Below are 15,766 nucleotides of genomic sequence, written 5' to 3'. Positions count from 1 at the left end.
AAATAAACTTTGCACTTTACTATAAAAAGGACTTTTTGTGTGAGAAATTTTGACTATATATGAAGGAAATATTTTGCACTTAATACATGCTTTTGACTTTTTGAATTTGTTAACTGGTATTGTTTCCTACTCATGTGTTTTCACTTCCTAGTTGTAGATTTTGAGTAGGTACCTCTCTTAGTTGTTGCTTGGGTAGAAAAGCGGCATATAGATGTTTTGAAAGAATGAATGGATGGATGAATGAATATCCCTACTCTGTGTTGACCAAATCTTCTTACCCAGTGGCTCGTGGTTCTAGAAAAAAGACAAACATATTCCTTTCAAAAAGTTATTTCCCCTGACAATTCTGCCCTTGGGCTCATCCTTCCTTGCTTACAGTGGAGAGAGAGGTAAACTTGGCCTAGATCTGTGAGCTGGGCTGGGATCCTGTGCACGTGAACTTAGGAATTACTCCTGGGTAAACATGTATAGTCTTGGCCTACAGGAATCTCACTGGGATCTCCAGGCTGATAAAGCCATGAAAAGACAAAAACAGATTCAAAGAAGAAGAAACTGGCTGGCGGAAATATCCCCCTCCTCTCCTCTCCCCAAACCCCACTTTTTCCAGGATACACCCCTAGCATCTCCAAGAATTTCTCAACTTGGAACTAGCAACTATATGGGAAGGAGAAGCTGCCCCTGTTGGATTCCCACCCAGGGAACAGGTCAGGAGCCCCTCAGGAGATCTAAGCCGGGAATAAAAGGGGGGCTTCCTTGAAGGGTGGGTCAGCTCTTGGGCCTCCCACCATGTGCTGGAGAAGGCTCTACTTAAGGTTGCCAGTTCCAGGTTAGGAAATTCCTGGAGGCTTTGGGATGGACTGTACGGTTGCCATCCTCCAGGTGGTACAACAAAAGGGGACACCGTGGAGAACTGAAGAGGAAAAAAGATCGAAGGATCTCTTGCGGCAGAAACTTACAATTCCTATTAAATGTTAAAGTGCACCGTGCAAAAGTCAAGTAATAGTCAATAACTCTATATTTGAATATAAAGTGCAAGGTGTGCAATTTTCAATAAATAACAATAAGTAAGTACCAGAAGGAAATACAGTTCAGTGTTGGAGAAGGTTCTACATAAGGTTGCCAGTTCCAGGTTGGGAAATTCCTGGAGGCTTTGGGATGGACTGTAGGGTTGCCAGCCTTCAGGTGGTGGCTGGAGATCACCCAGAATCACAACTGATCTCCAGGCCAAAGAGATGAGTTCCCCTGGAGAAAACAGCTTCTTTGAAGGGTGGACTTTCCCCAAACCCTGCTCTCCCCAGGTTTCAACTCCCCCCCCCCCAAATCTCCAGGAATTTCTCAACCTGTTGCAGCGGGCAACCCTAGCTTTGGTGAGGTGGTCTCAGTGGGGTGGAGTGCCCCTCCAAAGCAACCCTTTCTCTGGGAAGCAGATCTCTACGGCCTGGAATGAAATGGTAAAGAGTCTAGCAGCACCTTAAAGACGAAGCAACTTTATTGTAGCAAAAGCTTTCGAGAACCACAGCTCTCTTCATCAGATGTATCATGCATCTGACGAAGAGAGCTGTGGTTCTCGAAAGCTTATGCTACAATGAAGTTGCTTCGTCTTAAAGATGCTACTGGACTCTTTACTATTTCGCAACTCCAGACTAACACGGCGAACTCCTCTAGTACTATGGAATTAAATTGTAACTCTAGCCACCCCCTGGAGGTTGGCAACGCCCTCCCTCCCCTCTCAAGGCGGCCCACTTCCGGGTTGGCGCGCGGTTCCGCCCGGACGGCTTTGGCGGTGCACCGGAGGCGCCGGGGGCCGGAAGTGCGTCGTCGCTTGCCGTCGGTTCCGGGCGGGAGCGGAGCGAGCGAGCCAAGGCCGGCGGCGGGGCCTGCTCGGCGTGGTGCGGGCGGCGGTTCTCGGGCGCGGGCGGCGGCGGCGCGAGGCTCAGACCGGAACGCGAGGCGCGCGGGGCGGGGTTTCCGCGGGGAGCGTCCTCCGGGGACACCGGCCCCCTGCCGCCCGCTTCCTGCCCGGTAACGGACGCGGCCGGCGATGGGCCGGGCGGCCTGAGGAGGCGGCCTGAGGCGGCGGCGCGGCGACCGAGGCATGGATCCCGGCGGGGGCGGCGGCTGCCCCGGGCCCGGCGGCGGCGGCGCGGGCAAGCCCAGCCTGCAGGTGGTGTACCAGGCCGTGCAGGCGCTCTACCACGACCCGGACCCCAGCGGCAAGGAGCGCGCCAGCCTGTGGCTCGGGGAGCTCCAGAGATCGGTGAGCGGGCGGGACCGGGCCGCCTGAGCCGGGCAGGGCCTGGCAGGGGCGAGGCCGCAGCCGGGCCCGCAGGGGTGGGGAGGTGCTGGGGAGGGGGCCTCCAGGCGAGGTCCAGCTGGGCCCCTCGCCTGGCCTCTAACCATGTGTCTGCTGAGGCCTCGTTGCTTCGGGGGGTGGCCGTGTTGGCCCGCGGCGGAAGGGCACGATTCGGGGCGGGGGCACCTTGGGGCTGGTCTTGAAGGTGCTGCTGGGACCAAACGCCCAGACCAGCTTCAGGTGGGGTCGCAGAAGGACAGCAGGATTTGAGTCTGGCGGCACCTTAGGGACCGACCAGATTTTCAGGGTGCAGGCTTTCGAGAGCCACAGCTCCCTTCTTCAGATAATCTCTTCTTGAGGTGGATAGATTTGCCCTCCATGCCACCGAGTGGGGTGCCTTCCCTGAAGATAGTTACATGGGTGGCCATGTTGGTCTGCAGTCGAACAGCAGGATTGGAGTCCGGTGGCACCCTTAGAGACCAACAAGATTTTCAGGGTAGAAGCTTTCGAGAGTCACAGCTCCTTTTTTCAGACACGAGTAGGAATGGAGATCCCTGAGCCTTTAAGTCGCAGTTAAAGGCTCATAGAATGGCAGGGTTTGGGCCCAGTGGCACCTTACAGACCAACAAGATTTTCAGGGGGTAAGCTTTTGAGAGTCAAGCTCCCTTCTTCAGAAGCAGGGGGCAACACTTTGGCATTGCCCGCCCCACCCCGTCCTTTGCAAGAGGTCCCAAGGCTGCTCCTGAGGAAAAGCCGTTGCTGTTCTCTTGGGCAGTGGCATGCCACAGCTTCGAATGCCCAGGTTTGGGGACAGTGAGGGGGGGGCTTTGTGTCTCCCAATCCTGGTGACTCCTGCCCCGAGGGGGCAATGGCCGCTTAACTCCAGAGAATCTGAAATGACACTTTTTCCCTGCCTCACATTCCTGCTCTGCTGAGACCTAACTGTTGCGACAGCACTTGGCATAGTTCTGCACTGAGCTTGGCAAATGTGTGCGTTGCTGTGCAGTGGAATCATGGTGCTTACTTTAAGGGGCAAGCTGCCAGACGCAGAGCCTTCCAAGGGTTAAGAGGCAAGAGGTGGCTTTTTGCCAGTGCAAGGATCCATCCCTGTTCGGGTGGTGATGCTGGTGGTGGAATTGGGCCTCTTGGACCTCCGTTGTGGTGTTTTTCTAATCTGTAATTTTCACACAATCTGTTTCTGCCCAGTGTCATGAATGCCAGGGGGAGACACTGCTTCCTTCTGCTCCCGGCCATGCGCTTGCATGCTTGGATAGCCCAGAAAGGGGCCGGATGTTTGAAGCACAGCTTAAATAAGCTGAGACACTGATAGGTTGCTCAGAAGCCCTGACATGCTGGGCCACTCTGTTTGGCACAGGAACCACCAAGCTCAAAGAGAAGGACACTTTAAAAAAAAAATCCAACGTTTCTTCTCGCTTGTGAAAGTTATTTCATGTGCTTGATAAAACTTGTAAAATAGCTTTGTACTTTACCACCCCGCCCTTTCCTGGGCTGAAGCTGAAAGTAGATCTGCTCCTGGTGGCAGCTAAGAGCGGTTACATGCGAGAAAACTCCGAACCTATTGATGAGCTTGAATAGCGGCTTGCAATTTCACTGCGGCTGAGAACTTGCATGCTTTCCGGTCTCTCCTCGCTCTCTTACCAGTCCAGTGGAAATGGGAAGCTGTGTAGTCAGCGGGGAATGGGGGTGACGTTGCTTCTGCATGTACAGGGTTTAGGGGGGAAATTAACTGAGTAGCAAGTTTGCTTCCTTGAACTGTTTCTCATAGATGTGGGTGTGTTCTTGGGACTTGCTCTGTTCTGAAGATGGGTGAAACTGGCAGTAGTTGGATCTAGGAGACTTGGGTTTGAGGCTAGTCTTTGCCAAGGAATCATCTTTGCCAGCACCCCTCTGTGAGCACTGAGAAAGTAAAGCTATGTAGCACATGCTATATAGGATCTGGCACTGGGTACATCCTTAATGTTCTTGCAGAAATCTCTGCTTTTTAAAATTTGATTCTTTAAAGAAAACATATATCCTGCTTTTCCATTCTGTGAATACACAAAGCGACCTACAAGGAAAACAAAAAGGTTAACAATTTCAAAAACATCAAACCCAATCTAGTTTAAGCCATCAGGCAAGACATAAAAATCCTTCAAATACTGTCAGGTGCATTCCAGACAAAATATATGTTAGTTTTTTTCCAGAAAGTGTGTGAGAATGAAGGTGAGCATTCTTCTTGTGGGAGGGAGTTCCACAGATGGGGGGGGGCAGCCAGGAAGGCCCTCCTGTGAATCTTTAATGAGCAAACTTCTGAAAAAGCAGGTCCTTGCAGGACCCCCCCCCCCCAATCTTTGTAGAATTTGGGCTGGGAAGTGGAGACATTCCTTTAGGAACAGTGGACTTTCTAGGACTGTACCTGGTTGCAAATGTTCTAGAGAGACAAGCCAAAGAGGTTTCCACAGGTGAATATTAGAGCAGCGACTGAACTAGAAACTCTTATTCACAACTGTCTGCTTTTATGGACATAGTGCAAGGAGGTGCTCAGAGTTTCTTCTCTGCCCTTCTTGTATCCTCACAACAGCACTCTGAGGTAGGTCAGGCAGAATAAGTGTAACTGGATCAGGTTCACCAGCTTCACAGCGTTTAAATTTTGGCCCCCAGTCAAAGGCCAACACAGTGGACAAATACTGCTCCGGTAGTCCATATTCCGGAATATTGGGCTACTTTTCAGGTTTTTTGTAAGAGTTATTGAGAGAGTTTACGGTTAATGCAGCAATCCGAACTCTTAAATGTTACCTGCTTCTTACTTGAAGCATAGAGTTTTATTAACTTTAATTATCTTTCTCTCCAGCGGGCCCCCAAAGTAGCTTACATTGTTCCCCTCGCCTCTATTTTATCCTCACAATTACCCTGTGAGGTTGGTTAGGCTGAGAGTATGACTGGCCCAAGGTCACAGAGCAAGTTTCCTGGCAGAGGCGGGATTCAAACCCAGGTCTCCTGAATCCTAGTCCAACACTAACCCAGGGCTTCCCAGCTTGGTGCCTGTGAGCACCATGGCACCTGCTGATACCTTTCCTGGTACCCACTAAGTGTGTTTAGAAGTAGGTGGGGCTCCTGATTGTCCATTAGAAACCCGATTAGCTGTGTGGATAAAAATAACATTGGTTCAGTGGCAGGTGCCATCGCAGTGTTGGTTTTATTCTCTTGCTGCTCTTTCCAGTGTATTTTTAAACATTTCTCCTCTTGTCTCCCGCACTTGGGACTTCCTATATATGTGAGTGGTTGGTTGGCTTTGCCTCCTGAGGTGGCCGTTTTATGGTTGCTCCCACCTCCCTGTGTTGGAATTCCAAAGCTGTCCACAGGCACAGAAAGGCTGGGGACCTCTGCACAAACCACTATACAACGCTGGCTCTCAGAAGAGCGGGGCCTTCCTGTCTTTGGGCAAAAGCCCGGGCTAGATGATCTGGGTTATAAAGGTGATATACTGGTTCTATTTTCACGTTGCAAGGAGGGCGAATTTCTGCCCAAATTGTGCTGGAGGTGATTATTGGTTCCTTTTTGTGTGCTGTAGGGATCCCAGACTCCTGGCTACCCGGGTCTTGAAATCTGACCCTGACCTAAGAGCATATGAATACATATTTGGTTCTCTGTAGAGTTTATCTGAGGAGTCTGAAATGTCTTTCTGCCACCAAATTTGGCATCATTTGGTGCAGGAACTCATTTGGTTTCATGGCTGCATTCGGTAGGTCTTTGGAACGGGTGCGCTTTGATTCCCTGTCCTCTTCCTGGCTATTGGGTGCCCCCATTTCCTAGGATAGGCCGTATCCCTTTCTCATTGCATCAAATGCCCTCTTAGCTTCCTTATGGCATTGTATTGAAATGTACTAGATACTGATTGTATTAACCTCACACTGTGTAATCCGCCTTGAGTCTCAGTGAGAAAGGCGGACTATAAATGACGTAAATAAAATAAATAAATACCTCTCATCTCTGTCCTTGTGCTTAATTGCCTGCACTGGGCAATCTGCAGGTTTTTTTCCTGCTGAGATGCTCACTGGCTGAGTTGCCAGCCCAGCCATGCAAGCTTATGGGCCTAGGGCTTGAGAAAAATTTGCAGTCAGCAGTCGGTGGTAAATATTTATTTATTTAAAATACTGGATATACTCGCCGTTCTCCCAGGTATCTCTAGCTGGGCGCATGGCAGTGCATCTTGTATCAAGCACAGAACTGGGTATTCTGAGGTCTGTGGCTTGAATTTTTCAAGTGTCTAGTCTTCATAATTGCTGAAAGAGCAGTTCTTTGATCTGGTTGGGGAGGGCCCTTGTGAACGCTGAGGAGCTGAGAATGTCTCTCTATTCTTTGGTTGCTCGATCTTTAAGAATCTGGGCAACGGGTTCTCATCACTGGCTCTCCCGAGGCCGACTGTCTAGGGTGGCTTAGTGGGCCCTGTCACTTGGTCATGTCTACGTGGCCGATGAGGCACCCTGTCTTTGCTCTCCCATCTGATTGGTAACTGCTGGCTCAGGGAGCCCGTCCTGCAGGGTTCACTGTAACGCCAGGCGAGGCACTGGTCAGAGATGGCTGCTTGGCTTAACCCGTTTTGCCTAGCTCCTGTGAAATGAGGTAAGGAAACAGTAGCGTTTGACCAGAGCCCTCCCGATTCTTTGGGAAGGAAATCCAAATTCTTAACCTCTTCTCCCCCCCCCCCACTTTCTCTGTCCCCCAAGCAGGGAAAGAAGACAAGAGATGATGTAGTCATCTCCAAGGTTGTCCAGGCGCTTTTCCCTAGGACTCAGAGAAGTTTACAGATAACGGTGGGGATGTGTTCCTCCTTGGCATAGTTTTCGTTGGCAGGAGTGTGGGGAAAGACAAATCACTGCTGGGAATGGGGCGCAGCACCCAAGAGGGAAGAGAAATGTTGACCGTAGTCAATGGGCACGCCTTCGTTCTGGGCTCAAGGTTTTGTTCTGAGTTTGGACAGCTTTGTAGCTTATTCGATATACAAAGGGCTTTCGAATTCCTCGTCTTTGGACCCATGACATTTATTGCAAGAAAACAATACCTGGTCATCAGTGATAACTGATTCTTTTTAAAAAGGGTGGGGGTAGATAAAACCCAAGGCAGATCAGCCTGTTGGTGGGTTGTGTAGCCCCAAATGCTCTATCACACACGCCTTTCTGATTAGCTGATGCTGGCACAAATAAGGGGCGTAGCGGCCTTCGTGTTGTAATTGTGCATGCCTGTGTGATGTGTCCCACTCAGCATTCTTGGGGGAAAGTGTTGAGTCAAATGGATTACTGTTCCATTCAGTACGACAGATTGTATGTTCTTTCTTTACAGCCACCCTATGAGATCAGTCACAATTACTCCCATTTTATAGCTAGGGACAAAAGAGACTCGGTTGTCCAGGACTGTGGAATTGTGGCTGAGCCCCAGTGTCCCAAGTCTAATAATCTCTCTGCTGGGGCATGCTGGAGCTTGGATTCCCCCCCCCCACCTTCATTTGTTTGAATCGAGGTCTAGTGGTGTTCTCGGAATACTATTTTTCTGTTTAGAAGGCAAGCTCTGTGGCACGTTGTTTGGATATGGGCCTTCAAGGGCCTTATGGCTGCTTCTGTGTCATTCTGCCTCCTGCTTCTAACTACCCTGTTAAGAAATGTAAGGATTTCCCCAGAGGTCTGCTTTGAAGGTGTTTACTGCAGGGAACAGCTAATCATTTCATCCAGTGCCTGGTGTGAACTTGACTTGGTTTCCAAGCAAGGTTGGATCAGTTTCCAGTCTCCGGGGCAATGCTGGATCACAATTTGAGAAGCAGAATTTGCTTCTGCAACTTTTTGGAATCCTGGGTCACCCGTCATTTTAAAAAAATGGGCGCGTTTTTGTCTTGCCTGCCTCAGGTTTTGTGTTTGACCAGCTTCTACTGAACTTCCTTCTCTGGCACCTTTTTTCCGCTGAGCCGTGCGATCCGGTCGCAAAACCACCTCCAGGAAGGCCCAGGAACCCGTTTCTCAACCAGGTTCCTCTTTGCTGGTTCAGGCAGGAGGGTTGGTGAGGGGGGGCTGGGGGGGCTCAACTGCTTGAAGGATCCCATTTCCAATTATAGGGAAACGAGACACTCTGGCCTCCTCTGTCAGGCTTTCCCCTTGATTGTCCATATTCACTTTCAAGCACTGCCCTGCAATTCCCCTCGCTTTTGAAAGAAGGAAAAACAAAGCCAGCCCACCCCCAAAGTTACACAATTCCTGTGGCATTTGGTGGCTGCACAGCGTCTGGGCCCTGGTGGAAAAGTCTTTTGAGGTCAAACGAGCGTTTCCTTAGAACACAAACATGAGCGCTGCCGAGGGATGAAATTCCATTCTGTTCCCAAGAGCAAGCGCCATTCCCCCACCTTTCGATATATATATTTTTATTGCTCTTAATCTTTTTGGTGGGAGGGGGTGTGCATTTGGAGATCTTGTTTCAATGTTGACCTTTGCGTAAATGACAGGGGTGCGGACATTTAGCAAAACCTTCGGAGCCTCTTGGAGGGCAGAAGAGGCAGGAATCTGCCTGCACCAGCAAGGGGGGGAGTCCCTTCTCAGTGGGACCCTGGCAGGGGTCACTTCGTAGAAAAAGAGCTGCAGGAACTCATTAGCATATGCCACACCCCTTGCCATCACTGGAAGTGTGTCATTAGCATAATTGATTTGCATATGCCGCACCTCCTGACGTCACCTGTCCTGGCTGTTTTGGACCCAATCCTGGCCATTCAGGGCCGAAAATGGGACCAAAATGGCAAAAAGGAGCTGAAAATGGCCGAAAAGGGGCCTGAAATGGTCAGGATTGGGCCGCTGCTGAGCGGGAGAGTGATCCACCACCTGTCAGAGGCCTGATTCTGGCCATTTTGGGACCAATCCTGGCTGTTTTGGGCCCAAATTGGGCCCAAAATGGCTGAAAGGGGCCCAAAATGGCCAGGATCGGGCCTGAAATGACTGGGATTTGGCTGCTGCCAGATGGGGGAGTGTTCCTCCTCCTGGCAGTGGCCCGATCAGGGCTGTTTTCGCCCCAATTCAGGACGAAACTGCCCAATCCAGGCCAAAATGGGCTCAAAATGGCCATTTTGGGCACATTTGGGCCTTCATCGGCCCAAAACAGCCCAGATCAGGTCAGTGCCAGGCAGGGGAGGGGTTCCTCGCCAGGCACCGACTCAATCCTGGTGGTTTTGGCCCTGATCCTGGCCGAAGTGGGCCCCAAATGGCCGACCTGACACTGCCATTTTCCTGCGTGCATTTCTGCAGTCCCTTTTGACCCTAGAAAAGTCATTCCTGAGGTTGCTGGACCTGAGCAAAGGAACAGCCATGAGAGTCAGGGGGCTGCAGTAAGGGGGCCAAAATGGCCAGGACCGGGTAGGTGCCGGGCAGGGGACGGTTCCCCCGCCCGGCACCAACCTGATCTGGGCTGTTCTGGCCCCAATCTGGGCTGTTCTGGCCCCAATCCGGGCCGAAGGGCCCAAAATGGCTCAGGTGGGCGGGGCCACCTGACACGTGACCTTTTCGGAGAACTGCTGGAACTGCGTTCCTGTGCGTCCCCCCTCAAAATGAGCCCTGGACTCTGGTGATGCTCAGCCCTGTGGGAGGCGCCCTCCTGCTGAGTGACTGCTGGCTGCACAGATTCCGTGGGGAGGAAAGATACTCTGCACATGCTTGCCGACACTATTCTGACTTGCACATACATGTCCTGCAGCCTGGCTCTTGCATCAAACGTTAGTCTGTAGTTGCAGAATAGTACAGAGCTGTGGTTCTCGAAAGCTTATGCTACGATAAAGTTGGTTAGCCTTAAAGGTGCTACTGGACTCCTTACTGTCTGGCAGTATAAAAAGTTACACATTTAATCGTTCCATATTATTGTATGTATGTGTTTGTGGTGGGGCACAGGGTTCACCGTAACTGTGTGTCTCTCACTGGGGGTGTAGGGGAGTAGTTGTGAATTTTCTGCACTGTGCAGGGGGTTGGACTAGAGCACCCCGGAGGGTCCTCTATGATTCTTTCGGTTGATGATAATAATAACATACTTTGTAAACTGCTCTGAATGGGTGTTAAGTTGTCCTGAAGATCGATATATAAATCGAATGTTGTTGTTGTTACTGTAAATATGGCTGTCTGTGAGCTGTGGAGTGTGTGCTGCTGGCATAGCGGATTAGAACGCGCCTCCTCTGGAATAGGTCCCGTCACACAGAAACCAGATCCGCTAAGAAGCAATTTAATTCCACCTCCAGTTACAGCAACCCTGTTACAAAGGGCGGGGGGGGGGCACCAGCTGTGAATGTTGCAGGCACGCCCTGAGAGTCCTGTTGGGACAGAAAGGCCCTGCGAGCTTTCCTCGATGCCTTCAGGTGGGTGTTCCCCGGGGGAGCCAGTTCCACAACATTTGGCTCAGATCTCAGTTATGTCGTAAACATGTGCTTGAGCTGTATCATGATTATAGCAGGGGATTAAATGCCTGAGCGCTGTTCTATAAGAGGGAACGATCTTTGCGCGTAGAAAGCTAGCATGTCAGGGGAAAGGATTCTAGCCTAGTTTTGTGTTCAGTCCCTGCCATTTCCAGTTAAAAGACAAAGGCGGGTCTGAGAGAGAGAGAGAGAGAGAGAGAGAGAGAGAGACCCTTCCCTTGCCTGAGAGCTGCCAGTCAAAGCGGACAGTGCTGAGCTGCGGTCTGGTTCAGTGTAGGGCGGCTGTGCAGGCGATGTTCCCCTGTGGTCCACTTTGCACTGAGTCAACTAGTTCTTCTGTGCATTAGCCATGAATGGACGGTGGGTATCCTGACCCTCTTTGGGCCGCCACTTACACCTGAGGCTGGAGGGCTCAAGAAGAAACATCTGTAGAAGGCAGCCTGGCAGAAGTTTGACCTTTGCTGCTGCTGCGTCGAACAGGTGCAGAATTTCTCTTAGAAACATTGAGCTGGAAGGGATCCCCAAGGGTCATCTAGTCCAACCCCCGTGCAATGCAAGAAATTCACAGCTATCTCCCCCCCTCCCCACAAGAGTACCACTCTTGATGGTGTGTGTCTTTGTGTGCAGAAGTCCAAGAAATAGTTATCTTGTTGCAAGTGCACTCTTTAGAAGCTGCTTGCTTTTTCACACCCTTGGTTTTGTTTTGAGTGCTGGGAAGGGGGGGGGGCTTTGGAGCAGCGCTGAGAGGGGTGGGAGCTCCTCAAGAACAGTCGTTGCCAGAGCCCACCTTAACCTTATACTCTAAGGTAATAGTTCAAAAAGATGTTTTGGCAAAAGGGTAGGGGCTGTAGACTACGCTGGACTCTATAGACTACGCTGTCTGTTGCTACGAGTTTGCTTCTGCTAGGTAATTTCGGCGTCATCTATGACAGTGACCAGCATCTGCACTAGAAGCCACAGTTTTGCACTTGGCATGAATTCTTAGGCTTTCTGATTGCAGCTTTTCAGGAGACTTCAGCAGACCTGCCAGGTTTCCCCCTGCCTGACTCTCCTATAAAACAGCCTCCGTATAGCTCACGCTGCTGATAAATCCTCCCGCCTGCCATGGCCTGACGTTGTCGTTCCATGTTGCCTCCCCCTGCAAGGTTCATGCCTGGGAGATTTCGGATCAGTTGCTGCAGATCCGGCAGGACGTGGAATCATGCTACTTTGCAGCCCAAACGATGAAAATGAAAATCCAGACCTCATTCTACGAGCTCCCGACGGACTCGCACGCCTCTTTGCGGGACTCTTTGCTTTCCCACATCCAGAACTTGAAAGACATGTCCCCTGTCATTGTCACGCAGGTAAGCCTGTTTGGTGTAGTGGTTAAGAGCGCAGGACTCTAATCTGGAGAGCCGGGTTTGATTCCCCCCTCCTCCACTTGAAGCCAGTTGGGTGACCTTGGGTGAGTCGCAGCTCTCTCAGAGCTCTCTCAGCCCCACCCACCTCACAGGGTGTTTGTTGTGGGGATAATAATAACATACTTTGTAAACTGCTCTGAGTGGGCATTGTTGTCCTGAAGGGTGGTATATAAATCGAAGTTACCCTTTATTGGCATATATCAGCAATTCAAGTTATTAAAATACAGGCACAATAAAAGGAAAAAGCAATCATAACTTAATTCTGTGATAACCTTTTGACGCCACTTCAAAGCAGCATGGAGAAACTTAGCCACCATCTTGGTTACCTCGGGAAAAGAATTGTTCAACGATCTCTAAGCTTTGAGCGAATCAGGGCAGTCCGTCCTATTAGCTAGAACAGATTTTAAATATGTGCGATATATATCAACATACAGATGACAATGCAGAAGAAAGTGTGATTGACTCAACACAATTTTGTTTCCATAGGCAATATCTGGTTGAATAGGGTGTCTTGTTAAATCTGCCATATAAAATGGCGGGCCGCATAGTATTACACCTAGCCAGTGAAAACACCCTACGTTGATGTGGAACTTGTAAGGAGGATAAATATGGAGATGTACCTATATCATTGGCGTGCTGTGCTGGGCCAGTAGCTCACCCAGAGCAGTCTGTAGCCATGCCACCAAGGCAGACCCTGTTCAGAGCAAGGTGGTGGTAGATGTGGTCTTCTCCTTCCTTGCTCCTCCTTTTCACAGTGTCTCCATGCTTGTATGTCCATCACATAAAGGTCTGGAACTTCCAGTGGCCCTGCTGCAACCCCCAACATCCCTTGGTGTTGTGTGTGGGGGTGTTGTGCACAGTTTTAGGGGGCTGGGGCAGGCAGTCTGGAAGCTGCAGGCCTCGCATCCTCTTGCAACATTGTGAGAAACCTCAGGGGGTGGGCTTCTCGGATAGTAGACTATGTTGCTGGGGCCCGTATGCAGATTGCTTCTTTAAGCCACTACTCGAGATTGCTTTTGCAGCCAGGCCAGCTCTGGTTCCTCCAGGCGTCTCTCCACATCTTGTCAGTCTGGGAGACCTTATGCTCACCGGCCTGGTGTCTCTGGAACCCCCTCACCGAAATCTTCTTGTTTCATTCTTAGTCTACTGTGAGAATCCAGGAGATCTGGTCATAGCAGTAGGCCAGTGTAGTGCCTTGCAGTGCTTGTCTGAAGACGCCAGTAGCATTGGGCGCCGTTTCATGGTTTTTCAGGGCTGGGGGAGGAGGTCGACCATTGCTTGTGAAAGCTTTTTTGACTCTGGCGCTGTTTCCTTCTCCTTTTTGCAGCTTGCATTAGCAATAGCAGACCTTGCCCTGCAGATGGCCTCTTGGAAGGGCTGTGTACACACACTGGTTGAAAAGTAAGTGATGAATGCCCAGACGGTGAAAAACATCAGAATGTATAACAGTTGTGCGAGCTGTTATTTAATGTAGCTTCTAGGTAGATGTGCTTGAAATATAACTCCCTTTATGTATGTATGTATGCATGTATGTATGTATTTATTTATGTCAGTCATTTATATTCCGCCCTTCTCACTGAGACTCAAGGCGGATTACATAGTGTGAGATTAGTACAATCAGTGTCAAGGACAAGGGCAGGCATTCCCATACAGTGTCAAGAACATTTCCATAAACAATGTCATAGGCTAAATGAATACAAGTTCACAAAGACCTAGCATTAGCAAGGATTCAATACGGGGTTGGAGAATTGCTAAACAGAACACAATCCGTTCTAGAACTTAGATTAAACAACATGAAGCATAGGTAGTATATGGGAGTACGTATTTAAAGCAACAGATAATATGGAAGGCAACATAATGGTGAAGTCTATGCTTCCTAACTCATTAGCGAAACATCTGGGACCCCTTTCCTACAATACCGCCCTCTTAGCTGAGAAAAAAAGCCTATAATAGGGTGGTAGTGCATGCTTTTGGGCCCCTTCCTGTCCTTGGGCCCATTCGCTAGCACAGGTGGGGATGTGTTCTGTGCGTCTCAGGCGGCCTAGAGGAGCTGGCCTCTCCCTCGACACGGCGTGGCCCCTCTTCTGTCCCTGTTCTGGTCTTGTCCTGCTCCCTTGGCAGTGCTGTGCGCCGTCCATAGATTCCCCCTCCCCGCAGCGTTTTCACCTCTCCTCTTCCCCCCCTGCCACTTCAGGTACAATAACGATGTGATGTCGCTGCCCTTCTTGCTGGAAATCCTGACGGTGCTGCCAGAGGAAGTTCACAGTCGATCCTTGCGCATCGGAGCCAACCGCCGCACTGAGATCATCGAGGACCTGGCCTTCTACTCCAGCACAGTGGTCTCGTTACTGGTAGGTCGGAGCTTTCCGAACAGACAGCCGAGGAGGGGAGCTCAGGAGGACGTGTCTGTGGCCCGGCACGGTCCTGCAGCCAGGGCGCTGCTCTCGGCCAGTGCAGACTTCTTTGAGATCGGCTCCTGCCCAGTTCTCAAACCAGTTGCCCTCCCCAGCTGTTAGAAGGGCAGGATGGAGAAAGGGAGAGCTGCATAAGTTTTGCAAAGCTGTCGGCTGCTTGTTGTTAGCCAGTCCGTTAAGAGTGACAGATTTTCAGTCCCGCAGACCTGGTCTGGGAAGGGTCTTCTTTGGGGAGGGGGTGTGGTTCTGCTGTAATTGAACGCCTGCTTTATGCTGAGAAAGTCCAGTCAACGCTGCCCTATGCTGAGTCAGGCCTTTGGTCTATCAAAGCCAGTATTGCCTACTCAGACTGGCAGCTGCTCCCCGGACGAGGTCACCTGCTGCTCTCAGTCCTTTTAAGGATTGAAACTGGCACCTTCTGCATGCTCGGCAGGTGTTCTGCCACTGAGCCACAGTCCTCAGCCCTGGCATCTCACATGGCTGCTGCCAGTCTTAGCAGGCAGCACAGTGCTAAACAGGTAAGGGCTTGACTGCTTGCAAGTGTCACGTATGCCTCCCGCATTAACCTGCCATTAATATGTTTTGTTCTGTTCATGTATTGCATTCTGTATTCTGTATGGTTCATCTGAGAGCGTGTAAAATGTATTCACAGATGTACCCTGCTAGGGGCGGGGGGCGGTGTCTGGCGACTGTTATCTGTAGGAAAGAATGTTCTTTCACTTATACAGCAAGTGTCCTTGAAGCCGGGCTGGGAGCGCCGGAGCGTTTGTATCTTGCTCTGCTATGAATCATTCTGTAACACGTCTAGACTAAACTAAGCAGTTCCCATGTAACTCCTGGGGGTTCGCGCCAGAATGCCAACAGACCCTAAAGGGCGGGAAGTTTCCCTACAATAACAAGTGACCAAGTCTGAATAATCACTTCTGCCAATGCCTGCTTCATAGTGCCTTGTACTGAATAGATCTCTAATCAGGTCTCCTTCAACCAATGCACCTGAGTGCTTGCTGTGAGGGACTTGGGGGTCTAACTGCCCAGGGCTGACAGTGAGGCAGCTTTGGATGGGGTGATGTCATGTCACATTGGTGTGGGCTTCATCGGTAATCTGGATGGGGGCTCACAGGGAGCTCCACAGGGAGGCCCAGTTTTCATCTTCCGTTAACGCTGTGGTTGATCCATCTTGCTGACTAACTGAGGAAAGCTTTTAGCAAATGGAAATAATGGCAGCCTT

At 50.6% G+C, this 15,766-nt stretch overlaps 1 protein-coding gene across 1 annotated transcript in view; it reads left to right on the top strand.

Annotated features, from left to right (window-relative positions):
* The first annotated feature begins 1,845 nt into the window (after positions 1–1,845).
* Positions 1,846–15,766, top strand: part of TNPO3 (transportin 3) — a 44,873-nt gene continuing 30,952 nt past the window's right edge. Inside the window, exons 1-4 of the mRNA XM_054988339.1 lie at positions 1,846–2,257; positions 11,867–12,067; positions 13,452–13,525; positions 14,319–14,475. Of these exons, the coding sequence (XP_054844314.1) occupies positions 2,096–2,257; positions 11,867–12,067; positions 13,452–13,525; positions 14,319–14,475 (594 nt within the window). The 5' untranslated portion in view covers positions 1,846–2,095. The remainder of the gene's footprint in view (positions 2,258–11,866; positions 12,068–13,451; positions 13,526–14,318; positions 14,476–15,766) is intronic.

Source organism: Eublepharis macularius, chromosome 9, assembly GCF_028583425.1.
Source record: "Eublepharis macularius isolate TG4126 chromosome 9, MPM_Emac_v1.0, whole genome shotgun sequence".
Classification (NCBI taxonomy): Eukaryota; Metazoa; Chordata; class Lepidosauria; order Squamata; family Eublepharidae; genus Eublepharis; species Eublepharis macularius.
The sequence above is the reverse complement of the archived record's forward strand: the minus strand, read 5'-3'. Positions and strand labels throughout refer to the sequence as shown.